This window comes from Ziziphus jujuba, chromosome 10 (assembly GCF_031755915.1).
Source record: "Ziziphus jujuba cultivar Dongzao chromosome 10, ASM3175591v1".
In the NCBI taxonomy this organism is placed as follows: Eukaryota; Viridiplantae; Streptophyta; class Magnoliopsida; order Rosales; family Rhamnaceae; genus Ziziphus; species Ziziphus jujuba.
Genome location: NC_083388.1, coordinates 25,633,964 through 25,661,336, shown reverse-complemented (window position 1 = coordinate 25,661,336; position 27,373 = coordinate 25,633,964). Strand labels below are relative to the sequence as shown.

The following is a 27,373-nucleotide window of genomic DNA, read 5'->3' as shown; positions in this document are numbered from 1 at the left end:
TCCCTGTCCACTGATTCCGACCTCCTGAATCCAAATCCGGCGTCCTTTTCCTCCAATTCGCGACAGTTTGGAAGAATTAAGGAGTCGAATCCCGAAAGCTTTCCGGTGAGATTCCGGCCACCTCGGGTCTGATCTCCGGGAAGTAAGACCGAATCCGTGATCCTCATCACTCAAGCTTTGATTCGATATATCACTCGTAATTTGTAGTTGTCGTTTGTGTTCACTCCCCGGGTACCCATTTGGGAGTTATCCGATTAAAATATTAATATATTTGGTTGGTGTACTGTGGATGTTTTAGGAGCGCATACGAGTAGTGGAGTTGATTCTGCGGAGGATCTTAGCTGATATACGCGCTTAAGGTGAGTGACCCACCTTTAAAAATATTTTGGGGCAATTAATTATATTTAATTGGTGTTTAATTGATATTTGAATTATGCTTATGTGATGCAATTTAATTATTATTTTATTGTGATTTAATTTTAATTATTATGCATGAGCAAGGTATTTTTAGTAATACATTATATGTGGTTTTAATATTATTTTTGGGCATAATTGATTTAAATATTTTATGAAAATATTTGTTTAAATTGGTGGTTTAATTTTTATAATTATGCCCACGGTATTTTATTTGTTGAACCTCGTGTTACGAGAAAAATTATTTGTTTATTCGTTACCGATGTTTTTGTACCGGGTTGTTAAATGAAAATATGTGGGATGGTAAATGTGAAAATTGGTATATTTTCCATAGTAATTTTGGAAAGAACGGTACGGTTATAATTGATTTAATAATTATTTTAGACGCATTCATACAGTATTGGTGTTCTGGTGTATGTATATGGTTAGCGCGCAAGTATTATGTCTCCCGTGAGTTGCCATTGGACCGTGAGCAGGCAAGTTTGATATTGGCCACAGCCGCCCCCCTCCTTGGCCGGGATGACGGTTTCAGCAGCGGTACTATCGGGACGCCGAAGTGCCGTTTGCAAGTTTTTCTCTTTAATCTCCCCGCCAGTCGGTGCTCGGGACGCTGGGTATCAGAGGACATCACGGGTATATGGTGTGGTGCGTCAAGTGTAAATTTTCAGACAAAATTTCAAACCCCAAAGTGTTCAAAAAAATTATTTATTATATGTATTTACATTTTAATTACATTGGAGTATTTATTTATTTATTGTTTATTAAATGGTTTGATCTCTTGGTTTTCGGGAAATACGAATATCGGATTTTGTGAAAATGTTTTAAAAAGGGAACATTTCCAACGGAGTGATTAGTGAGAGTTTTGAGGAAAATTATTATTTTCAACTGCTATTATTTATTTACCTATTTAATTGCCGGTATTAATTAAATTCCCTTATTTGTTAGATTATTAATATTAAAAGTGTTCAGTAGTTAGGGTCGCTCACTGAGATAATTAGCATCTCACGTTTTTAAATTCCGTTCCCTTAGGTGTAAGGGGTGGTAGACGTTCTTCCGGGGCGAACCAATTCTCCGCCGCTATCGTAGTTCGAGAAGTACCTTTGTACTCGTTCAATTCAGTCGTAATATTTCTTTCATCTTTGTTGTATTTCTATTGAATAGCACTTCATGAAGCTCTGTATACTATTCTGGACACTTATGTTTTATTTATGCACTGGATTGCTGTTATTCCTGTGAAGTGCTGTAAAAATTGCGGAATCAATTTATAGTATTGTGGGAGGAATAAGGGGATGATTATAGAAGTGTGTTTTCAATACAGGAAATTTTTGGTAAGTCCTACCCTTAGGGGAGGTGCTGCCGGATTTTCCATTGGAAGGTTCGGTGGCATTTCCCTGGGATCAGGGCTTGTCTAGGGTTCCGGGGAGGAATTCTGGACGGGTCCTGACATGGATGCTAGCTTAAGTCCATAAATTGGCCTATGCAACTTTCAAACCATGTGTTCTTGATCTTTTGTTATGAACCATTCCGGTTGTTACATATAGATGTCCTCTTCCAGCTCCCCATTTAGAAAAGCTGTTTTGACATCCATTTATCAAATCTCATAATTGAGAGCTACTGCTACAGTTAAGAGAATCTAGACAGATTTAAGCATGGCTACTGGCGAAAATGTTTCATCATAATCTATGCCCTCTTTCTGGGTATAACCTTTTGCCACCAATCTAGCTTTGAAGGTTTCAACCTTCCCATCTGGTCCTCTCTTTGTCTTGTAGATCCACTTACACCCAATTGGTTTGACCCCTTTAGGTGCTTCTACAAGAGACCAGACTGAGTTAGAATTCATAGATTCCATCTCATGGTCCATGGCCTTTTTCCACTCTTGCACATCAACATCCTCCAATGCCTCTTTGTATGTGTTAGAGTCGTCATCAGGATTATCCAGAACAACTTAATAAGTCTCTCCTAACAAGGCATACCTTGCAGGTTTATGTATCACTCTCCCACTACGAGTTTGCTGCACTGGTTGTTGTACATGTACAAGAGAATCCAAGTTTTGTGGTTCAAGTGGATTACATATTCTTATTCTTGAGTTTCTTGAATTTGGTCCTGAGCTGTTTCTTGTGTTTGTTCACATTCAGGTACATTTTGTACATTTTCCCCTTTTTGAATATCAATAGGAAACAGGGGTGGAAAAGTAGGAGTTTCTGGTGGATCTTGAACTGAGCCAAGCTCTTCAAAAACCACTTTACTCTTAGGTTTAAAATTGTTCATATAATCATCTTCTAAGAAAGTGGCATGAGTACTCACTATCACCTTCTTTTCCTTTGGATTATAAAATATTCCACCTTGTGTTTCCTTGGGGTAGTCAATAAACATACATATTTCTATACGAGATTCCAATTTTTGAGATTTCTATGAGAAGACATGTGCCGGGGCACCTCAAATCCAAATATGGTTTAAACTGGGTTTGTGCCCTTTCCATAATTCTGTGGGTGTCTTTGAAACAGATTTAGATGGAACCAACTTTAGTATGTATGCAGCTGTTTCTAAGGCATATCCCCAGAACGATTCAGGTAATGATGAATAACTAAGTATTAATCTCACCATATCTAAAAGGGTTCTATTTCTCCTTTCAGAGACTCCATTTTGTTAGGCTGTTCACGGATATGATAATTGAGAAACTATCCCCTCTTTAGCCAAATAAGACTTAAACTCTCCAGACAAGTATTCACCACCTCGGTCAATCGAAGCTGCTTGATATGAACACCCAATTGCTTTTCTGCCTCAGTTTTATATTCTTGAAATTTATCAAAAGCTTCAAACTTATGGCGTACTAGTAAACATAACCATATCTTGAGTAGTCATTAGTAAATGTAATGAAATACTCATACCCGTCTCTGGCTTGAACGCTCATTGGTCCACATACATCAGTCTGTACCAATTCTAATTGTATGGTGGCACGATTTTCTTTGGCCTCGAAATGCTTCTTTGTAATTTTACCTTCTAAATATGATTCACATACTGGTTAGGTTCAAAGATTAAGAAATTTAAAATTTCACTTTTAACCAAACCATGAATTCTGCTAGAATTAATATGACTCAATCGCAAATGCCATAGATATGTTTCATTTAAAACCTTCTTTTTCATAGATAAGGAAAGTTGCTCATCATCATTATTTTCAATGGCATTTATACTATAAGACAAAGAAATTAAAAAATATAGACCATTCATCAATAATCCAGAACAAATAAAAGTATTATTACTCTTTATTGAAACTAAGGAATTAAACTGTACTATTAAATCATGTTTAACTAAACAACTAACAGAAACCATATTCCTCTTAAAATCTAGAACAAATAAACAGTCTGATAAACTTAAAATTTTATTATCAAAACATAACTCCACTAGTCCTACTGCCATTATGAAGATATATTCCCCATTTTCCAACTTCAAGCTTCTTTGTCCTTTACTGAGTGGACTGCTTTGTTTGAACCACTGCAAAAAGTAACAAATATGGTTAGTGGCTCTTGAATCAATGATCCATTTATCATTGTAATTCTTCACTAAACAAGCCTCAACAACATTTAGACTACCCATTTCTGATTTAGGGCAATCTTTCTTCCAGTGACCTTTTTGTCTGCACTTGAAGCATTTGCCTTTCAGCTTCTTCATTGCAGCTGGTTTGGTAGCTGGACATGTTCCCTTTTGCTTCTTATTCTTCTTTCCACCCTTAGGTTTCCTTTTAGGTTTTGAGGAACTTTCAGCATGATAGACACTTCCTTGCTTCCTGAGAGATCTTTCAGCATTCTCAAGCTCGTGCATCAGTTCAACAGAAGTAAGCTTTAGTTTGTTCATATTATAGTTCATTTTGAACTTACTAAAGCTATCTGGTAGAGATTCCAAGATCATGTCTATCTTCATCTCTTGTTCCAGCTTAGCCCCCATCACTCCTGCAGTACTGATATGTGCCATCATCTTTAGACAATGGTCCCGCACACTTCCTCCAGTGATATGAGTGTTCATTAGTGCCCCTATAGCTGCTTGTCTGGCAGTACTGCTACTTTTAGCAAACATCTCATTTAGAGTCTGAATCATTTCTGATACACACTTCAGACTATCAAGTTGCTTCTACAAATGTTCTGCAACACTGGCAAGAATATAACAGAGAACTGTTGCATTCGCTTGTTGCCAATCTGCAAATTGCTTTTTAATTTCCTTTAAAGCATTAGTAGCGAGATCCTGGGGTTTCGGAGGTGTTGAAATGAATTTTATTCTCTCAAAATCAAGGACAATGTAGAGATTGGTTTTCCATAGGTCGTAGTTTCTTCCATCTAATGGTTTTTGATTTAAAATTGTAGCTAGAGGATTAAAGGATGTCATTTTCTAAAAATTAAAATGCACACATATTAACACGTAATCAATACAACAAACATACAAATATGTAGATCCCTTAAACTACTTATTATTAATGTTTATTGCAACAATAATTTAATTTCCATTACAAATACTTATGTTGGGCAAGACATTTCTAATAAATTAAACTTTGAACATGGTATGTTTTAATGTCCTACTAGGTTAGCTCCTAGGAAAGGTGAGGTGGGTCTTAGACTTCTTAAAAATCTACCTCCTAAGGCAGAACCTTCTTAGATAACACCAACACATACCACTCAAAATGGATTTAAAAAATTAAAACTTTTTGAACCCGATATGTATAGTGTCCTACCAAGTCAGCTCCTAGAAAAGGTGAGGTAGGTCAAAGACTCCTTAAAAACCTACCTTCTTAAATAGAGTCTTCTCATATAACACAAACACATATCATTCAAAATTAATTTTAGAAACCAACCATTATTTCAATAATCTTTAGGCTTTTAATAACACTAACAAAGTCTCGTTGAGAGGATTATTGATGTCACTAAAAGTGAATGTAATAACCATTAATTTTAATTTCAAAATTATCTTTAATATCTAAGCATTGTCGACGTTGGGCCGTACAACCTTATTAAAATTTTGAAATTATTTTAGATCAAATCCAATAAATTTTGATCATGCTTATCCGTTGGGGCATCACATAACCATTTTATTATTGGACCTTTAATAGAGCCCGCAGGTTTCAAATTAATTGAATTAATTTTTAACCTTCCGCAGGTTTCAAATTAATTGAATTAATTTTTAACCTTCACCTATTCAATATTTTACATTAATTAATTAGGATTTTCCATAATAATATTATCTAGATAAAACAAATATTATTATGCACATGTATATATCAAATGATGCAATTATACGGCACCATCTATTCTAAATGGCATGTTAAGCATATATCACATATTATATCCATACAATTTAAACAATTATAAACACAGAATAATTAATGGACCCTAATCCATGATTTCCTAGAAAAGAAAATTACAAGTCCAATAGGGCCAAGAAGCCCAACTCAATATCTGGCCCATTCCTCTTCTTTTCTTTAGATCTTGCAATGCCTATGGGATGCAGGCTAAGTTAGAATTGGTTTTTAGTGTTTTTGGCCCAAAAATACAAAACCCTAACATGTCCCTAATTGAACCCAAACACCAAAACTGCTGCCAGCCACCACACAAAAATCTTATCCTTACGAAATTTTACAAGGAGATACATAGCCACTAGAGGAACCATCCCACCAAAAAGCATCAAATTCTAATATTCACGCGCCCCCACATGACAGATGAATTTGGGCACATGAAACCACTCTCAGACACTTTGAGTGGCGCGTGTAGGCGTGTGAGACATTTTCCCGCAGCCATCCTCCTCCCATTGATCCTCCTCCGTGTCTTGCATTGTCTTATGGTGTTGGTTTGTCAAGGAGCAGCTCCAATCAGCATGAAAAATGACGAACAGCAACATGTATATAGTTTGTCGAGTACTTTCACATATTTTTCCAACAAATCCCAATTTACATATAAAAATTCAAATAAAAATTGCAAGAAAAATAAATAAGTAAATCAATCAAGGAGGAAACCCTAATCTTATGATTAGCCTCCTTGTTACATCAAAAAAAAAAATACAAGTAAAAATCTATCATGGATTAAGGCCAAAACCAAATCATTCATTCATTATACAAAAAAAAAAAAATTATAAATAACATGAATAATAGAATCGTAAGTGTCATATATCTAATATACATCACATATACATGAAAAATAAAATTGAAAAAAAAAATGAATTCGATTTATCATACACCGATTCAATCACAGCTCTGATACCAATTGCTGGTATCATATACACAGCGAAAACCTGATCGAGATTGAATAAAGCATGTGATAAATTATGTTATTACCCATATAGATTTTACTAACCTTTTGCACTGAATCTTCCAAGCTATTCTAGTCGCAATGGATCTGTGTGTGGGCCACACACCTAATCACTGGAAACAAGAACGTTCCAAGGTATTATTTTAGTACGTGAAAAAAATTCCCTCTGGAGGCTCTTTAGAAAGTAGTCTATATATAGACTCCAAACTCTAGCCTCTCAGGGTTTTCTAATTACTTTGGGCCCAACAAATGGGCCACACTTGTCTCTATTAATGGACTATATCACTTTATCAGCTAGTTTGGGGATTCAACGGTCACTATTAATTAAGGCTCTTGATCAACAGTTTAGATTGCTTATGGAGCATAAATCCAACAAATTTGTCTTCCAACCCATTGGTTTTAAAAACTTCTCTTCCAATTGGCGTTCTCCTTTTTCAATTGGACACCATAAGTTTGAGTTCTTGCAAGTGAGGTACTTCCCCACTTTCCGGATTGGATTCAAACTCAAAGTAACTATTCCGAGCTTGGCATTTCAAAGCCTATCTTCCAAATCATGCAGCTTGAATCTTGCTCACAACCAAACCCATGGAAGACTTTAGATTCTGACATTAAAGTTTTCAAGTAGTCCTGAATTTTAATATTTGAATGTCCTTAGCCTCCTATCAAATCACTTCATGCGCTTGGCTTGGCCACAATTAATGTGGGACTACCAGCAGTTTTTTGTCACTTCACTGGTTAACAACATAAACAATGGCCTTTACGCTAGTCAACAAAGCAAAATTGTATCAGCTCCTTGGAAAAAAAAACGTTAAGTACTAGTAAAAACAGAAGTATTGGATCAAATTCCCCAATATATAATGCAAACAGAAATATTGGATCAAATTCCCCAATATATAATGCTTTCTATCATACACTTAAAAAGAATTTGATTTTGATCATGTATTACATTTATCATTATTGTTATTGTTATTATTATTTATTAATTTTTTTTAGGCCATCAAATCCCGATATCATACAGTTTTTGCTCCATGCCAAAACGACAAAAGATTAAAAAAAAAAAAAAAAAAAAAAAAGGGAAGCAGTTCTAACACGAGATTCCTATACCTTACTGTGGCTATGTGCTGTTTCCATTTGGCTGTTTTTTCTTGTTGTTGATACCGGCATGTACATTGTATGTGCTGTTGGCATGCAAGGAAAATTATCTGAAAAGACCACGTAGGTCACCAGCATCCCAATCCTCATAAAGGCTATTATAAAATAAATAAATAATATATATATATATATATAAGGCGGCAATGAGAATTCAAAGGAAAAGAACAGATGAAGAGTTTGGCTAAGGGGTAAGAATGGGTCATTTCAACGTATAAAAAGGGAAAAGTTGAAAAGTAAGATTTGATTAGAATAACACTTATTAGGTCAATTTGACCAAGTCTAATTCCAAATCTACTAGAAATTTTATTTTATTTTTTTTAACTTTTTACTTTGGAGCTATGAAGCCAAGAAAGTCAAGCAGGGGCTAGTTATATATATATATATATATATATATATAAAACTATATGTTATATACATATCTCATGCATTCTTGTGCCTGTCTGCTTAATTAATTTCCCACGCTTTCCTAAAATGTCTTTTAAAGTTCATGCATTATTTTTTGTGCTTAGTTTACTGCACATGAAATTGGCATTTGGATTGGATTCAAATGTTAAGGATGCCAACAACAACATCAATAGGTGCATAGAGAGGGAGAAACAGGCAATACTTCAAATCCAACAAAGCATTCATTTTTCATCACTCACCATACCTAAAAGAGACGAAGATTGCTGCAAGTGGAAAGAGGTTCAGTGTGACAATCAAACAGGCCACGTGATTGCTCTGGATCTTCATAAAAAACCGCTGCCATTTGTTGTTCCTTCTTATGAAGCAGGTACGATTAATGATTCTCTCATTGAGCTGCAGTATTTGGAACATTTGGACCTCAGTCTTAACTATTTAAGCCATATTCCGGAGTTCCTAGCATCTCTAACAAATTTAAGACACCTCAATCTGTCTAGGACTAATATCAGTGACACAGTTCCATTTCAGCTTGGAAACCTTGTCAAGTTAGAGTATCTAGATCTGAGTGGCAATTCGTTTGCAAAAATTGAAAACCTCAAATGGGTTTCTAATCTTTCATCTTTGGAATATCTTGATCTAAGTATGATCAATCTAAGCAAATTCGATGATTGGTTGGAAACAACTAATAGTCTTAACAAGCTATCAACTTTGAAGTTAGGTGGCTGTGATCTTCCTTCTCCAACTCTCTCACCTTCTCTTTCCCCTAGCAATTCTTTTAAGTACTTATCCATCCTTAAGGACCTCGATGTTCATGGAAACCGTTTTAATGCTTCGGTATTCCAATGGTTGTTTAGCCATAATACTAGCACTGATAGCCTTCTTTATCTCAACATCTCCTACAACCAGTTATATGGTTTGATTCCTGAAGCTATTGGCAGTATGAAATTTCTTGAACGTCTTGATCTTAGCTATAATCGACTTGAAGGTGAGATTCCAAAATCGTTTGGGAGTTTATGTAGCTTGAAGATGTTATATCTGATAGGAAATAAATTAAGTGGGCAGCTTGGGTTCCTTGAAATGTTGTCTAGATGTGGTCATGATGATCAAGACTCATCGGCACCGCGTCTAAAAGATTTGGATCTCAGATTCAATAAATTAAATGGAACATTACCTGAGAGTATTGGGAATTTGCCCGAGCTGGAGAGTTTGTATCTGGGTAGGAATATGTTTGCGGGTGTGATTTCAGAAGCTCATTTCTCACAACTTTCCAAACTGACGTCCTTGGATTTGTCTTCCAACTCGTTGGTTTTAAACTTCTCTTCTGATTGGAGTCCTCCTTTTCAGTTGGACGCCATAAGTTTGAGTTCTTGCAAATGGGGGTCCCACTTCCCAGATTGGATTCAAACTCAAACCAATTATTCTGAGCTTGACATTTCAAATGCTTCAATTTCGGGTACCCTTCCTAGTTGGTTTTGGAAAGGTCTATCTTCCAAATCATGCCGCGTGAATCTTGCACACAACCAAATCAATGGAAGTCTTGAAGATTATCCATCGTTAAAGTTTGCAAGTAATCCGGAATTGAATTTGAGTTGGAATCATTTGGAAGGTTCAATTCCATCATTTCTATCAGGTTTCACATCTTTGGATCTCTCCAACAATAAATTCTCAGGGTCCATTTCATTGTTATGTGGAGCCACCAGTCTAAGCTTTGTTGATCTCTCAAACAATCGATTGTCAGGGGAGCTACCGAAGTGCGATAACCCAATCCCTCTTGGATCTCTTGTCATTCTTGATTTGGCCAACAATAATTTTTCTGGCACATTATTTCCTGCATGGATAGGCACCATGATAAATATCCAAGCCTTGCAGTTGCGGAACAACAACTTTACTGGACAAGTTCCTCATACGTTGAAGAATTGTAGAAAGCTACAAGTTCTGGATGTTGGAGAAAATGAATTGTCAGGACCAATTCCAGAATGGATAGGGACTAGCTTTGAAGATTTGATTGTCCTTAGCCTTCGATCGAATCACTTCAATGGAGGTATACCTTTACAACTATGCAATTTGTCACGTCTTCAAATCTTTGATCTGTCCGCGAACAACATATCTGGAGCGATACCAAACTGCATCAACAATCTTAATGCCCTGTCTGAAAAAGGTAATACCAATGAAACAATTAGCATATCTTACACAAGCGGTGTTGGTTCTTTGACAACTTACGCGACCATTTTTGACCCTGAAGCATCAATGAATTGGAAAGGTAATGTTTACGAATACAATAGCAGTCTTCTGGGAAAAGTGAAGAACATTGACTTGTCAGACAACAAGTTAAATGGGGAAATTCCAAGAGAAATTTCTAAACTAGTAGGTTTGGTATCTTTGAACTTGTCATGGAACAGGTTGATTGGTCAAATCCCTCTGGATATTGGTAACTTGGAATCTTTGCAAACTCTGGACTTATCGAACAACCAGTTAAATGGTTCAATTCCAAAGAGTGTTTCCAAGATACCTCGACTTTATCCGATGAACTTGTCAAATAACAGCTTGTGGGGTGAAATTCCAACAGGCCCTCAGCTCGACACTTTTGATGGCGAAGTGTACCAGGGAAATCCTGGACTATGTGGATATCCACTTGAGAATTCTTGTTCACCAAGTAATCCACCTCCGTCCACAACTGCTAGCGATGGCAATGAGGTGGTGGATATGGATTGTTTTTATTTAAGCATGGCGCTTGGCTATTCTGTGGGATTGTCAGCAGTTTTTGTCACTTTACTGTTAAACACCTCATGGAGACGATCCTACTTTAACTTCCTCAGTAACGTAAATGATTGGATTTACGTCAAAGTAGCAATCAACAAAGCAAAATTGTGTGAACTCTTCAAAACTTTAACAAATAATGGTAATATTATGCTGTCTCTCTTACACATCCAATTTGGTTTTGATCAAACATTTTTTATTTATTTATTTATTATTATTATTATTATTATTATTTTTTCACTCGCAATATGGTTTTGATCAAACACGATAAATTTACATTTGTTATTATCATTCCTGTAGGCAACCAGTCTGCACTTCCAAGACAAGGACGACTGCCTTCCTAAGAGCGATCAAGAGCTAGCCATGTTAAGTTTAGTATACCTAGCGGACAATCTGTTGTTGCTGTTGTTGTTGGTTTTTTATTTTTTAATCTTTTTGTTGTTGTATTGCATTTTTCAATCTATTTGTTACTGTATTGAACTTCATACTAGTAAGAATTTTATGTGAATGTGTTCCTATTCATGTCTATCTGTAAGTCTGTAAGTTTCGCTACATAGAGTTCCAAAGATATGTTTCAAAGAAGGCCCTTGGCGAGACGCTCACTTGGGAAGCTTTTGCATACTCCATGAGATTTATACCCTTGAATAGCTTTATCATCCTTATCGACCCATTAGGGAAGAAAAAAAAAAAGAAGTAACAATTAAAAATAAATGACGAATAAGCAGTTTTAAGTTAATTTTTTATACCAACACATATCAGTAAATTATGATATGGCATACAGAAGAATGACTAATCTTCCAAACAGTGAAATTGAGAAAACAAAGAAATTAAATTGAAATTTTGATTCTGTGGGCGCCTAGTCAGTAAATCCTCGCCTTATTCCCCCAATGCTGAGGCCCTTGACATGCAACTGAAATAAATATCTTATTTTCTCTACGGGATTACAAATCTAATTTCACAATCAATAGTAAAAAAGTTATTAATTTAATATGGTACATCAATGATTTTATTCCTGGTTTACCAATCAATAATTAGGAAACCAGGAAAGTTGGATTTTCTATTCTTTGGAGCCGACTCAATAATCTCCTCGCCTACTGCTTACAAGATCACTGACAAGAGTGCCATCATCATTTTCACATTGCTCCAAGTACTCATTGAACGCAGGATTATAAGCAGCAGCCAACCGAAGATACTTTGCAGCTTCAGCTCGGCGACCTTCGTTGTATAAAACACTGAAAACAGAAGTTACAAATTATTAATGGCCAACAGCACAGGAAGAAAACAGCATGATCTAGTCAGAGAGGAAAAGTTGGGTAACTCCTTTTACTACCTGGAAAGCAATAACAACCCATCAAAATAATGGGCTTTGCTCAATGGTTCCTCGGGCTCTTGAATTTTTGCAATTCTTTCAAGGTGTACTAGTCCTTCTGCAATTTTTCCCTGCCTTACACAACGAGAAAGAAAATGAGAAACATGGCTTTCAGAGGTGCACACGACGCTGCATGGCCTTGTCCCAATTCTGGAACTAGAGCACCAAGAAGAATTCTAAGCACCCGAGTATACTTCTTCCTGTAGATTCTATACTTTCTTTGCATACAGATGAAATTTAAGTTAAAGTGTATCAAATGTCTTCTATTCTAAAGAAGCCATAAAAAAAGATGATGCACCTGCCGAGTGTAGGCAACACCTGCCCATTGAGATGCAAGAATTAAAAGATCAATGTCCTCCAATTCTGTAGGATGGGCAGCATGAAGGAGCTGAAGAGAAGCAACAAAGCAGCTAAGAGAAGTGAATAAACAAAGGAAACAAGCATGGAAACAGTTATTAAAAGAAAAACTATAGAAGCAAAATGTGAAATATAAGAGATATCCTAATAGTTATCCATAAGCATGAGTCAAATTAAAGAAAATAAGGTATGCTCATTTATCTGATGCAGTCGGAAAGACATGTAGTGCTACCTTGAACTCTTATGGTTGCAAGCAAATCAATTGTCACAAAGAAGGTTAAATCAACCCGTATGGAGTGGAGGTAAGTGTAACATGCGAAAATGATGGAAAGGGAAGTATAAACTCAGACCTTGGAAATAGCACGCTCTAGGTACTCACTAGCCTCTGCTTGTAGCCCTTTCTGCAATAGAGTCTGACCCATGACAGTCAAAGCTCTCACATAGTCAGGGTCCTTGTCAAGTGCCAACCTTATAGAGAAAAGAACTACTAATTCAGTGTAGCAGATATGGTCAAAACTGCTAATTGATATCTACAGAAAACTATTTTATGCTAAAAGCAGCAATTACCTCAGCAAAGGAATTGCTCTTTCGCTATGTCCTTTTGACAAGAGTTGGACTGAAAGCTGTCAACAACACCATAAACATATAAGAAAACCTCTAGGGACGCCTGACATTAACAAAGAAAGTTTTGTAGTCATACTCACTCACCGCTAGCAGTTCTTTAGGGGACAGGTCTTGGACAGATACTTGTTTCAGTTTTTTGGGTGTACTAGTTGGTGTCAATACAGAAGTGCTCATCTTCTCAGAATCTGAAGCTTCTCTACGATCAACTTTGTCAGGTAATCCCAATTTTGCACGTACAGCAGGATGTTTGAGTGTCAATTGCTGCAAAAGTTGATTATGCATTGCATGATATCAGAAAATTGGTATTATAATGTCATATTTGGGACTTTTACATGATGGCCTCTGTAGAACTCCATGCGCAAAAGGTTTTGTTAAAGAGATAAAGTTTTTGACAATGTTCGCTTTTGTTGTATATCTCAGTAAACCATAATAGACAGTGTGCAGAGAATGATCCATAGGTAAACTACCAAGAAAGATATTTCACTTCTAATATAAAAGCAGGTGTCTTGATTTGAAAATCAAGTTTGAGGAGCTAATCCCAAATGAACATGGAAATCTTGAACCCAGAGTGCCAAGTTCATTCAAAATCTTGAGAAATATGAAAAAAAAGGAAAATAGTGCAATGATTACCTGAATAAGAGTTAGTGAACTATTGGTAACCCAATAGACTAGACTTCCCTGCAAAATAATATAGATATGTAAGGTTGTAACTTTTTGCCAGGCATGGAAGTAGAAAAGTGGAAACTTTACTGTCAAATAATGCAATAAGAGTTAGGAAATATATATTTTTCTCTTTTTAATTTCCTAATGAATTATAACATTTTGGTAGTGGCATCTAAGTTTACACAATAAATGGGTCCTAACTAAGGAGCTAGGTCTATCAGTTTTTTGAAGCAAATATAAATTGAATTATATGACAAATTAATCCAAGGTTTTGAAAATGTAACCTATGAAAAAATTAGAAAGTAAACAAGGAATCAAACTACTATGATACCATCAAAACTACTAGGAACTTGAAGATGCAGTGAGAGAAGTATTATTTATTTTTTTACACCAGGATGGGCATGGTTTTTAGTAACCTGCAGAGTAGATTTATAAAAAAATTTTAAAATTGTGATGAAAACTGTTTTCAAAGATTTAGATATATATTCCAATATAACAAACACTAAAATTCACAAATGTCATAAAATAAAATATTAAATTACCTGGGGAACACAGTAACCAATAAAGAATATAGGCAGCGTCAAGCAATCCAAATAGAACTTGTAGTACTGCAACAAGAGTGACATCTCCAATCATTCACATGACATAAATTACTTTTGACAAGTTAAAAATTTTTGTTCCAACTCAACTAATTAGTGAGAATACACATTCTACATCGTGTACATTCAAGCACCATACCTACCACAAAAATATAAATATTCAACCACAATAAGATGAATCTTGACAAATATTAAGGGATAAAAAAAAATTATAATAACAAAGTGACAAGATGGCATTCTTATTGAAACTCATAAACAACATAGTATTACTTACCTTTAACAATAAGTCAAACAGATCATTTCCTTTTCCAACTGAAGATTTCCGAAAAGAATTCTGAATAAGTTGATCAAACAATAATCAGCTACAATAATTAATTAACTAGAACTGTTGTGGCTCTTTAAAACATGCTCTGGTCTACTAGCATAGAATGTGTTATAATAAATTTAATCTCAGAAGAAATTGTCAGGCAACAAAAAGAAAAAGCCAAAGTGCCCTTAAGGCAACTGAAAAGAAAGATGCTTATGCTATATGCCTAACTTAACAAGCAGGTTCTACCCTTACCCAAACACTCTAAAAGTTCTTATCTAATTGAGTAGAGAAATCCAAGTTTTTTGAGCTTGAAGAATTGGACTATTTTCATTTATACTTGGTCTTTGCAATTTTGTTTATTAGTTGGCCTATGGGTTCTGCACAAAATTGTATTACAATATGATCAAAGACACATATGGGGAATGGCATACAGCATCCTCTCTGTAAAGTAAGGATTTCTTACGGATTTAACTGTAGACACCCCTAGGGCCAAAAAGAACGGTCAAGTGCACACATATATAATTTAAACTAAATTTATCAACGAGATGAAGTACATAGTAAGGTACCTGAACATTTGCATAATGTAAACCAGCAATCAGTAAAGGAAATATGGGGCCTAAAACTCCATGAGGATATTCAGTTAAATTCTGGAACCATAAAGCACCACCCTGAAATAAATGCAGCAGAACTTTAATGTTTGATCTGCTTTCATCACTTGAAAAATGAATTGATGAATGGCTATCAAAAACTAAGAACATGTTACATGGTCAACTAAGTTTGATAACACCATTATGTAAAATAGTGAAAGTTATAAAGAAGTTTCCAGAAAAAGCAGCTCCATAAGAAAAACTTTTTTATCTTCAACAATGAATTGACAAGAAGTCAAAACTAGCATTAAAATTTTCATAATGGTTTCGTCAATAAAGTCGCCATGTTTAAAATTCAATCATGTATATATATTATCATAAGTATGTTGATGTCTTACAAATTCAAACCCAGGATGATGATCCAGCGACATTCTTCGGATGCTAATCATCCACAGGAGAAAGCCTGGGACCTGCAGATTTATTGATGACAGAAGAAAAAATATTAATAGAAATTCACTTCACATCAGATAGACTTTGACGTTTCTGCAGAAATACAATATTTTTGTAGTATATTTATTCAAGAAAGTATAGTCTTAGTGCATTTTTGTAACTGAAAAGCATTTACAGCTAAATCTTATCTTGTGTCATAAAACAACAGGCTAGTTCTTTGAAAAATAGCAGGCAGTTCTCAAAAGAGGACTTTTTTAACAAAACGAAATAAGAGGATTGAACTTTCAAAAGTTAAAAAGCTCAGGGCTGTCTCCTTTCTAAAAACTTCATATTAATAGTATGCAACATTGATATATACAAAATCTCCAGTCAGTTACTAACCGCCCAACCTTGGTTCTCAAGTATATGTCTAGTATTTTGGTTTATTGGGATACAACTGTCATTTTCACTTTCAAAAAGCTATTGCCCTACATCATCAATCCTAAACCTGCTGAATATATAGAGAATTACCTGGACAGAGATGTATGCGAGGAACCATAGAAATGAGGGACATCCAATTGCTTTCCTTTCCTTACGAAAGAGTGAAATTTGATCAATATAACTCCTTCCTGAGAGAGGTGGCGGCAATGGAGGAGGCACTATGAGAAATGCATATAAAATTCAAATAAAAAATTCATTCTAGGCTAATACAGAGATAAACATATTGAAAAGGAAACGATTTCCTTCATTGACAAAAACAAAAACTGAAGTGGAAGTAATAGACTGACATTTAGGAAATAGCTCTCCAATCCTTTTCAACTTTCTAAGTTGCAAGATAAGTAGAGGAAGCATAGTAACTCTGAGAGCCAAAGTAGAAGAGGCAATGACAATCCACCTAAAAATTTTCACAAAGAATTACTTAAAAGCAACAATAAAAAAGTAAACAAAATATGAAATTGGAAAATTTTTATCAAAACCCATTTACAAAACAAACACAAAAAAATCACCAGGGCATAGAAATTTAATACTAAAGATCAAATTTTTAATCCCTTTCTTCTAAGATAAAATAAATAAATAAATAAAAATTGGGAAATTGGAAATTAACACTCACCAGGGCCAACCAGTAAGGTCGTGGAATCCATCAAGCATTGAAATCACAGTCCCAACAGGAAGGATCGAGTCATCGCCGCTACTGACGAGTTCCGACTCGGTTGCTAACTCGGTCAAGTCAGTGAGCGAATCAGTGCCGAAGCCGCTGAGTTGTGGGAGGTCGGAGGAATCTTCGGAGCGAGTGGAAAGAGATCGCCGGTGGAGAAAACCGAGAGCCGCCGGGAGCAAGCTGCCGGGGCTGGTAGATGGGAGGTGAGGTGTGCGAACGAGTGAAGGAGGCGAGAGAGGGTTAGAGATGGTATCAGAAATATGGAAGTGGGAGAGAGTGTAGAGGTATGAAGTCGGCTGAGAACGTCGCAGGTGGGACAACAGCTTCAACGTCGCCATTAACGGCCAATACGGAGAAGAAAGAGCTTCGTATCAAGAAAGCGGCTCCGCTGTTTCTTTTATTTGTTTATTTTATTTTTCTAAAAGCTCGTTTATTATTATTATTATTTTTTTAATAATTGTAAATTTTAAAATGAATATTACACATTTTTAGATTTGTTTTAATAACACACATAAGTTTGTGCACCTTTTTGGTATTTACCTATTATTATTTTTTTATTTACCATTTATATTGTTAGATATATGTTGCTAAATGTATCGTTTTCATGTTGTCAAAAGTATAAGTTTTTTACTATTTTATCAAATATCCTCATGCCACTTGAATTACTAAAAACCATTTTCACAATCCCTTTGTGAATATGATAAATCAAACTTGGCTTTGCTAAAAAGAAATTTGAATTAAGAACATTACAAAATTCATTTTTTGTTTTGCTTTTTTCATTATAAGAAACAGGAATTAATGTGTACTAAAACTAAGTAGAAAAAGAAATAAAAATAAACCCCCAAAAAAAAAAAAAAAAAAAAAAAAAAGGGGCTAAGCCATGGCATTCCAAATACTAGAGCATGTCAAAAAGAGAAATGTATCTATGACCACAATTAACTAAATTACTTTAAAACTTCAATATAAATTCTACTATTCAAAATAATAATAATAATAATAATAAAATAACCGATATACATTTTGAGCTCTTATACAACTCTACTTATTTTCTCAACATCATTGTTACTGGTGCCAACCTCATCAGGAATATACTTTCCCCAAAACCAATGTGCTTTCCATATTTTATTCATCTCTTCAATGGGTATATTTTTGGTCTCCGGCATGAATAGGAAAATAAAAACTGTCATAAGAACTACAAAACCAGCAAAAAAGAAAAAAAGTCCAAACTTCAGGTGGCAAAGCATGGAAAGGAAAACCTGAGCAACTATGAAGGTAAATAACATGTTTACAGAGACGTTGATAGCTTGTGCTGCTGATCTGATCTCTAGAGGACATATTTCACTTGGTATCAGCCAACCCAATGGTCCCCAAGACCATGCAAACGCTGCTACATATGCACAGATCAAGAACAATAGTATATCCGCTTGACTTGTCGATAAAGATCCTTCTCCGCTGGTCCCAAAATTCATTCCTATCATGACTGCTACCAATACCTACAAAATATATCTTACATATATAGTCACAACATTCAACATAGTCTAAAATTTTAATCATTATGCAAAACTTTAACAACATTCAACATGGTCTAAAATTTTAATCATTATGCAAAACTTTACTTTTTTATTTTTTATTTTTTTTTCCTTGCATATGAAGTTACAATGTTTACCTGACAAATAAACATTTGTAAGCCGCCTTCAAGGAACAAAAACCTCCTTCCAAACCTGTCAACACACACAATGGAAACTACTGTGGAAAAGACATTGACAGTACCGGTGATAGCAGAAGACATAAGAGAGGCATTGCTTCCAAAACCTAAAGTCTTAAACAGTACTGGTGCATAGAACATTATCACATTGATACCAGTGAACTGTTGGAAGAAAGGAACAAGTATGCATATCACAAGCTGAGGTCTATATTTTGGCTGCATTATGTTCTTCCATGGATGTTCAACTTTCTTTGCGGCCACACAAGCTTCGATCAAGTCATGGAATTCTTCGTCCACATTCTCGGTTCCACGAATCTTTTTCAACATTTTCCTTGCTTCCTCAATATTGCCTCTTTCAAGGATTGAATTTGGAGTGTCAGGTAGAAAGATTGATCCAATTGTCATCATCACTGCAGGGACAGCAGCTAGAGCCAAGGAGAGTCTCCATCCCCATCCACTCTTTATTTTTGCTGTGCCAACGTTCACGAAATTCGCTATTAGAATTCCAAGCGTAATGGCCATTTGAAAAGCTATGTTGAGAGCTCCCCTGACCTTTGGTGGTGCCATTTCTGATAGATAAAGTGGAACTGACTGCAAATTCACGTTAGATTTCAACTTCAATAAGTGAAACATATAAAAATGACATATCCATGAAAGTGATATATATATATATATATATATGTACCTGATTAGCAAAACCAACTCCTACTCCAAGTAATAAGCGACCAATTATGAGCATTTCAATGTCTAAAGCAGCACCATTTAGTATAGAGCCAATAAGAAACACCAAACCCCCAATCAACATCGATGTTTTTCGACCAAATGACCTTGTCACGACAGAAGCACAGAATGAAGCTGCCAGTGCTGCAACATAGAGGGAAGAAGTGAACAATGTAAGCAGCTGGCTGTCGAATTTGCAGTACTGGTTAGCATCATTTGTTTCGTCTTTCATTTTGTTGTAAACTGATGGGAAAAACTTCTTTAGGAAATCTTCCATTGAAGTAACCCCTCCTGCAAACAATATATATACATAAAAATGTATATGAATATATTGCATTCTATGTTTTCATAAAACTTGAGAAGCTGGGGAAAAAAAAAAAAAAAAAAAAAAAAAAAACTTGAAAACCGATTTTGTTTGGTCTCATAATTGCATTTCCAACCTGAGATTCCCAGATCATAACCGAAGATGAGACCTCCCATGGCAGCAACTATGCAAGTGATCACCACAAAGAAAGTTATTCCACCATCATACTTCCTCCCTCCACCTACAATAACAACTCCTCCTCCTGCCATTCTTCTTTCAAAATCTGCTTAGCTCCCGACAAATATTTGATAAAATGAAAGGAACTCCCTTTCTAATCTATGGAAATCAAGATGAGGAAAACATTTCTATATAATAACTTTTGCTCTGTTTTATTTCTTACAAGTTCAATACTTTTTTCCACTTTACTGGCCGGCCAAACAACCACCTAGTTAAGAAGAAATCCACAATGCCAAGATATTCCTGTGTTAGCTTCCGAGTTGTTTCTGCATCCCAATTTATACCGAATATGAAACTACTACTTATTTGGCCGTGCTAAGGTTTCGAATTAATGGCTATTTAGGACTAGCTGACAAAAATGGCAGATGTTTGCGTGTTTAACGTTTTGACCACAAACTTTTGTATTAAGTTAGAGAGTAGTACTATTTTATCCAAGAAGTTGAGCTTGAAAAAGGGGTGGAAACAAGTTGAATTAGTGTGTGGACATGTATTAAGTTTGACATCACTAGGACCATGTTCAAAGTTGTACTTGGACGTCCAAAGAGTTAGGGTGGTAAATTTTTGTCCAATCAACAACGCTTTTCTCGCCCACAGAACATACTCCTAAGGCCTATTCAAGCCTTTGAGAAATGAACTATTCATTTTATATAAAATCCACTAGAAGATCTAAGCCTCCATCTACAATCAGAACCTTGCTACACAAAATCCAATTGAAATGTAAAATATAATTACCTTTCTTTGTTTGGATTTCAATTGAGAATAATCCCAGGATGTCTACAGATTCTCTTCGGATCATCTGTGTGAGGCAGTAGCAAATTTATATAGATAGCTAACATTTAGTGATTTTCTTCTGTTCATTCACTCATCTACACACAAACACATCCTTTTTCGCTTAAAACTTGATATTTTGGTTTCAACCTCTTTTATTTGGAATATACAGTAAGAAAAGGGATCCATTGTATGCAATAGAATAATGTTACATCTTGAAGGTCATTAGCCAACGGGGTCCTCAGAACCCACATACAATATAATATTCATCATTCACAAATTAATACAACTGGAAAAAAAAAAATATATATATATATATATATTTTTTTCCGGACGGGGACAAAAGTTTTTCTTGTTTTATGTCTGCTCTGAACCTATCAATGTATACATTATATCGCCAAATGGTAAGAGGGATGCTTTGTCAAACGTATGTTTTCATCACATCTCTATATCTTCCAGGTCTGGCAGAGGAAAACGAAGAATCGCTGCAATGCCAGTTATTTGCGCTAGTTCTGTTCAATCATATGATCATAAGGTTGATTCAGAATGAAAATGAAATCTTGAGAAATTGTCAAGCAAAGCAGTTAAGAGGCATTAAAATATAGGGTAAAGATAAAATAATACTCACGTTCTCCTGAGACATGCATTGATGAAAATATATGAACAGTACCACCTGAATCTTTAACCGAGTTCACCAAATTGACATATTTTTGCCTGGAAGCTATATCAGCATTCCTGTCCACCAGAAACTCTTATTTTTAAAAAAAAAATTTCATTATCTCTTTTAACTGTTGTATAAGGATTCAAGACCAGTTAATGGTAAGAAAATAAAAGCACAGTAATCTAGAAGCTTCATCTCGAATAATTGCTTGTGTGAACTAAAATTAAAATTATAGGCATGCATGAAAAAGTTTCCCTCATCGTTTAGAATCAAAATCTATTTCTGGCCTTTGCCATCAATGATGGATTAATAAATTATGAGGAAAATTCAACTAAAGATGAAAATTATGAAGAAGCTAAGGTACAGCAAACACAGACTAAGTAACCACGTAACAGAGAATTTGTTAGTAAGCAATTAATACAATTAATATCACACTTTAGCCTGCACAGACACCCAAACTTAGAACTATCCATTACTTCTAACCTGAACAAATCATCCGTGATAAGAAGTGTTTGGACAGCCATTCGTTCATGGGCAACCTCGACATGCTTTGGCCCATAGCATGCACGAGCTGGATCCTGCTAATTACCAAGAGTAATTTATTTACAATCTACAATATATATCTTTGCAGATAGTTCATTACTGAAAATCTAATTAATCGAGCAACACACATATATCTTTGCAGATAGTTCATTACTAAAAATCTAATTAATCGAGTAACGCATAAAACAAAGAGAAAATGAGAAATAACAATATAATATCAAGGAAATGAAGAATATGCAGCCCTTGAAGTAAAAGCAGCTCGGATGATGCAGAAGAGTAGACATGGAATATTGGTGGTGGATTTAGACCACCTACAAAGAAGTAATCTTATAGAACTGCCATAGGGCCAAATACTATTTATGGTTTAAGATATTGAATGACTTAAAGTCGTGCTGATATATGTATGAACTTGAGATTTTCAAGTATGATGGATGAGTATGACCTTGAGGAAAACTTAACCCTCTATGTCTGGCATTGTTAACCTACTTAACAAAATTGACTTGCAGTCATCGTCCATAGGTGAATTGACTTCTCAATTTAAAGCATTTCTTGATAAAATACTGAGCAATACCCACCCCAACCCACCCAAACAAAAAAAAAAAAAAGAAGAAGAAGGAACCTAACATTTGAAAGCATGCTGAAGAAATCATCCAGAGCTCGAACCTGTGGAAAAGAAGGTAAAGTGCCATCAAGGGGTGAATAAACTTACATAATACAAAGTATACTGTAACAAGCATTTGAATACATAAAAAACAAGCACAACAAGAAGAATGCCTAAGAAGATTATCACCATCATTTAGAATTTTTTTTTTTTTTTATATTAAAAAAAAAGGATACAACCAGAAAATGAAAACCAAATTGGGTATAGTACCTCTTGCGCTGCTTTAGTATCTTTGATCATATTCATCACATTTGGGGCATCTAGGACCTCTCTCAAACTATGCCTGTTTAGTGGAATTGATGTCAAACAATAATATAAAACAAGACATATTGACACAATCAAAATTTTGGTTGTTTATGAGGTCTACCAGTTCAATCAGGGCAACATGAAACTTAATTAAATAGTTAAAAATCAAGATTTTAGGAAAATAAGAAACTCACTTTATAAAATGCAAACATAGTGAAACTGCAAGCCAAAGTGACAGATAGTGGCAAACCACAACAAACAAATTGCATTTCGTAAATGGATCATTTAAATGCACATAGATGTTGGACAGAAAACTGCCAGAGTCAAAACAAAATGAATGTCCTAGAAGTCCATAATACAGTACATAATGTTAAAAGAAAGTAATTATATCTTCTAAATTATAGGATTCCATCAACTAAATTATGCAATCAGCATGTGGAGAAGGACAGATGGCATGTCCAACAGTTGTGAGAAACAACATGCATAAGCACGACCATACTTGTAACCTCATGTCCAATAGTTGCGAGAAACAACATGCATAAGTATGACCTTACTTGTAACCTGAGGTTGTATGCACAAGAATTATGCGCGACTTGTTCTCAATAATAGCTCTCAGCTGTCTTCTTTCTGCCTCCAACAACAAATGACGATGAAACTGATCCTGAAACACATAAAATGCAGCAATGCTGTCATGTCATATAATTTTTCTATACTAAAAACTTTTAAAGAAATTCCATATGTTTCTATTTTAAGGTTTATTAAATAGAAAAATAACAACTAGAAATTTTACTATAGAACTGAAATAAAGTTTTATGACTTAATGCCAACCTTTGTGAAACCTGGGCTAGCAATAACAGCACATCGAACAACATTGAAATCCACATGCTTCAGGAAAGCCTAAAAGACATGGCCACATAAGTCAGATTTTCAGGACCTGACATAACAAATACAGAAATTAGGTGCTCGAGTAGCACAATTCAAATGGAGCTCACCTGTAACACATTCTCAAAGAACTTGTTCAAAGCCTGTAATAGATAGGAAGGTGTCAGTGAAGCCTAAATAACTTCTAAGTATACAATAAGTCGGGGCAGTTCAACATTACTTTGAAGCCAAGGAAAATAAGTTACAAAAGAAAAGAAGAAGAAGAAGAAGAAGTACCGACTCATAACCAGCAATAGCAGGTCCATGCTTGCGAGGAATTGAAGTTTCTATTCTTGAACGGGTAGTTGTCATACTGTCAATTGGTAACAGCAATAATAGTCAGTTGAACTCATAATGACACCTTAGCAAGTCAATATTTATTGGTGTATGTGATCACATCCTAGAGACTCCAGTTCAGCATTACAGCAGCCAGCAACTAGGCTTGTCTTTATCTAAAGAACTTCCATTCTCATAGAAAGGAAAACCCCAAAGATAAGCCCTTCAAAAAGTTTTCACAATTTTCACAATAGCTGAAGCTTTTTATAAAATATCATAGCAACATTTTCAGGAACATGAAAGAGATTTGCAACTGACTACCACTCAAGACAACAAAAATTAGAAAAAAACAGAAATAAGAAAGAGAAAAAGGAAATTAAAAAAAAAGAAAAAAAAGAAAAAACAGTTCGGACATTGATTGTAAAAGCCCAAAGCTTCATGGAAGGTATCATATTATTACAAGTATGAGGAAATTTGAAGATGAATCATCCCCAAATAAGGCTACAAGTACCTTTTCCCAACAAGCAGGATATGTGCTAATCCTTCTTGCATTAAAACCACAGCTAGATCAGCACTTGCAGCAGGGTCTGAAAAATATTGAGAGAAGACCATTAGTCAGAAAGTAGACTTAACACTTCAGGCCTAATGATTTCAATTCTTGATAGTTAACAGTATTTCAGTAAGCTACCAATATAAGGAACTTCCTATGAGAAAATCTATAATAGGTCACGATACCCATATCATAGCATATCTAGATTACTGGATGAGACTCCCAACACTTAAAACACAGGCTATCCTAAAATTGGTAAGAATACAAGAAAATCATTCCTAAAATGAACCACTCTAATTCTGACTTCTAAAATCAACAAAAATCATAAAAGAAATTTGTATGCCATCAGTACATCACAAAAGAAATAAAGATTAAGTAGAGCATACCAGAGGCCTGTTGAAGTACATTTAGTGCAAATGAGTCCCAAATATCCTAAAAAATATGATACATAACATGCCATAAGTCAGTAAAAATAAAAGAGGTTAATCTCAAGAACCATGTACAAGAATCAAATGGAATTAAATTAGACCAAAATGGCAAAATAACTAAAACACCGGCTATTTAATGTGATTGACAACAGGAGAAAAAAAAAAAAAAAAAAAAAAGGTAGGGGGAAGGAAAAATACAAAAAAAAAGAACAAAAATAGGTTCATTCTATAGTTCAGCACCAGTAATGTCTTGTATGAGTATTACTTCCAACATATAAACCATTTAGAATCTGTGCATCAAATTCTTGAGATGGATGGTTAATCAAATAATATTAATGAATAATATACTAACTAGCAAAAAAGGAAGACTACCCGAGATGAAAAATTAATCAAACACTTCATTTAAAAACTGCATGTCAGAACAACATTTCCAGCTGATAAAAACAATATAATTTATAACAATATGAGAAAAGCAACATGGTGGATCCCCTGTGCTATTTGCAGGAATTAGACAGAGCAAGTATAATCCAAACTTATAGGTATGAAAGAATTAACAAGTGAAGCATACCTTTCTTAACACAAAAGGCCGATGCAGCTCAAGTTCTAAAGTATGGAATGCCCCTATCTGGAATCAGACCAAAAAAAAAAAAAAAAAAAAAGGTATGTAAAACTGATATAGTCTACAATAATTAATAGTGAAAATACATCATTGTGAGAGTAGAGTCAGCAAAGACGAAGAAGAAAATAACAAATACTCCTGTTGAGTTCAGTTTAACAGCACTGCACCTTTACATATTCATTCTCCAAGATATTCTTCCCACGTATACGCAAGATAGAACCAACTTTGTCATAATCTGCAACCTAAACATAATATAGAAGTTAAGAGTAGAATATTCTGTCCACATGCCTAGAAAAGGCTTTCTACATTCTATGTATACTCAGATTTCATAATTTTAGAGCAAAATAAATTAGCAGTATAAATTGTCACCAAAAACAGAACCACCAAAATAGCATATTTTATCCCCCATTGATGTAGGGATAGATATTTTCATACCTCTTCAACTTTAATTTCCAACTTAAGCTTCACTCGCTCTGCATCTCGTCCACCAGAAGCCGCTTCTCTAAGAACTTTCCTATATAGAAGGTAGATAGATTATCATTCAAAATGCTCAAAAATATATCCACCTCAAACTATACTTTTTTTAAGCACGACTTATAATTTCACCACAACACCAAATTCTAAAAATTCTTTCATAACCATGAAAGTCTGTTCATGAATCAGTAAAAGATAACATGACCACTCTACCATGAGGGAATAGATACATTGATCAAATAAATTTTTTCCAAGTTTCCAACTCACTTGTTTTCTTTATCAATAACGTCCCAAAATTCATCTTGAAATAAAAATTAATACAAAAAATTTAAAAAAAGAAAAAAAGAAAAAAGCCAAGCACTAATAATATCTTCAATAATAATTAGTTTCAGAAAGATTATTTTTAAATGAACTGCTTTTGTGTGCATATAATTATTGTTCAAACAAAAGAAATTCATGATTACAAATCCAAATATAAAATAATAATAATAATTACCTGACAGTGACAGCCATAACGCTGTCTCCAGGAGCTATCAAATTATAAGCATACCATAAATCATCCGAATCAACCGGTATCATCTGCAGCAAGCCACTAATTTCCAGGTCAACCCAAAGTTCCATTACAAAATTAAACTTAAATTTTCTGGGTAAAAATTAATTCTCCAAAAATTTTAGAAGAGATTAAAACCTTCATTGAAACAAAGTACCTTTACGCTGCCTGGTCCATCTGGGACAAAATCCTTGCGAACGATCCTCATTATTTCACAAAATTCAGTACAATCAATTTTGATTCCTTGAAAGGCGGAAAGAAAACAAAGAAAAAGACTGAGTGTGGATGTGAGAGAGAGAGAGAGAGAGAGAGAGTTTTTGCCACGGAAACGAGCGTATCCGAATCCGAGAACTTGGGCCGGGTAAAAAGGTTATTGGGTCTTCTAGCCCAAATCTAAATGGGCTTGGTAGATTTTCCCAAAGTGAGCCTCATCCAAGCCCAGCCTAATTGAAATGGTGTATACATTAAAAAACGAGCTTGCGTGGCAGAATACAGGTGGTGTTCTTGGGTGAGGCCACGTCGAAATGCGGAACCAATCAAAATTGATATCAGTCTGCATGGTGCATGCAGAAGATACAGAGAGATGATGGTAGCCTGCAAC

General features: G+C 35.0%; 4 protein-coding genes across 4 annotated transcripts; 1 reads left to right on the top strand and 3 right to left on the bottom strand.

Moving 5' to 3' along the window:
• Positions 1-8,288: 8,288 nt before the first annotated feature.
• Positions 8,289-11,532, top strand: LOC107412428 (receptor-like protein EIX1). The gene is made up of 2 exons (XM_016020205.4): positions 8,289-11,154; positions 11,313-11,532. Exons 1-2 carry the CDS (start codon positions 8,325-8,327, stop codon positions 11,354-11,356), a joined length of 2,874 nt encoding a protein of 957 aa, XP_015875691.4. The 5' UTR covers positions 8,289-8,324; the 3' UTR covers positions 11,357-11,532.
• Positions 11,533-11,719: 187 nt separating this feature from the next.
• On the bottom strand, positions 11,720-17,527 carry LOC107412419 (ALBINO3-like protein 2, chloroplastic). Its single transcript, XM_048468146.2, has 14 exons — positions 17,062-17,527; positions 16,739-16,845; positions 16,482-16,609; positions 15,920-15,991; positions 15,501-15,602; positions 14,899-14,958; positions 14,568-14,633; positions 13,993-14,040; positions 13,447-13,623; positions 13,306-13,361; positions 13,089-13,206; positions 12,680-12,769; positions 12,343-12,452; positions 11,720-12,244 (listed from the first exon to the last, which is right to left on the bottom strand). The coding sequence occupies exons 1-14, from the start codon at positions 17,445-17,447 to the stop codon at positions 12,088-12,090; spliced, it is 1,677 nt and encodes a 558-aa protein (XP_048324103.1). The 5' UTR covers positions 17,448-17,527; the 3' UTR covers positions 11,720-12,087.
• A 557-nt stretch (positions 17,528-18,084) lies between these two features.
• On the bottom strand, positions 18,085-21,030 carry LOC107412418 (sugar transport protein 10). The gene is made up of 4 exons (XM_048468147.2): positions 19,975-21,030; positions 19,500-19,825; positions 18,776-19,405; positions 18,085-18,602 (listed from the first exon to the last, which is right to left on the bottom strand). Exons 1-4 carry the CDS (start codon positions 20,105-20,107, stop codon positions 18,138-18,140), a joined length of 1,554 nt encoding a protein of 517 aa, XP_048324104.1. The 5' UTR covers positions 20,108-21,030; the 3' UTR covers positions 18,085-18,137.
• Positions 21,031-21,178: 148 nt separating this feature from the next.
• LOC107412423 (protein PELOTA 1) lies at positions 21,179-27,087 on the bottom strand. The gene is made up of 16 exons (XM_016020201.4): positions 26,930-27,087; positions 26,719-26,801; positions 26,184-26,262; positions 25,916-25,990; positions 25,698-25,754; positions 25,088-25,133; positions 24,663-24,738; positions 24,113-24,188; positions 23,947-23,979; positions 23,783-23,851; positions 23,509-23,615; positions 22,919-22,991; positions 22,672-22,710; positions 21,988-22,082; positions 21,472-21,578; positions 21,179-21,355 (listed from the first exon to the last, which is right to left on the bottom strand). Exons 1-16 carry the CDS (start codon positions 26,978-26,980, stop codon positions 21,282-21,284), a joined length of 1,140 nt encoding a protein of 379 aa, XP_015875687.1. The 5' UTR covers positions 26,981-27,087; the 3' UTR covers positions 21,179-21,281.
• Between the last annotated feature and the right edge of the window lie 286 nt (positions 27,088-27,373).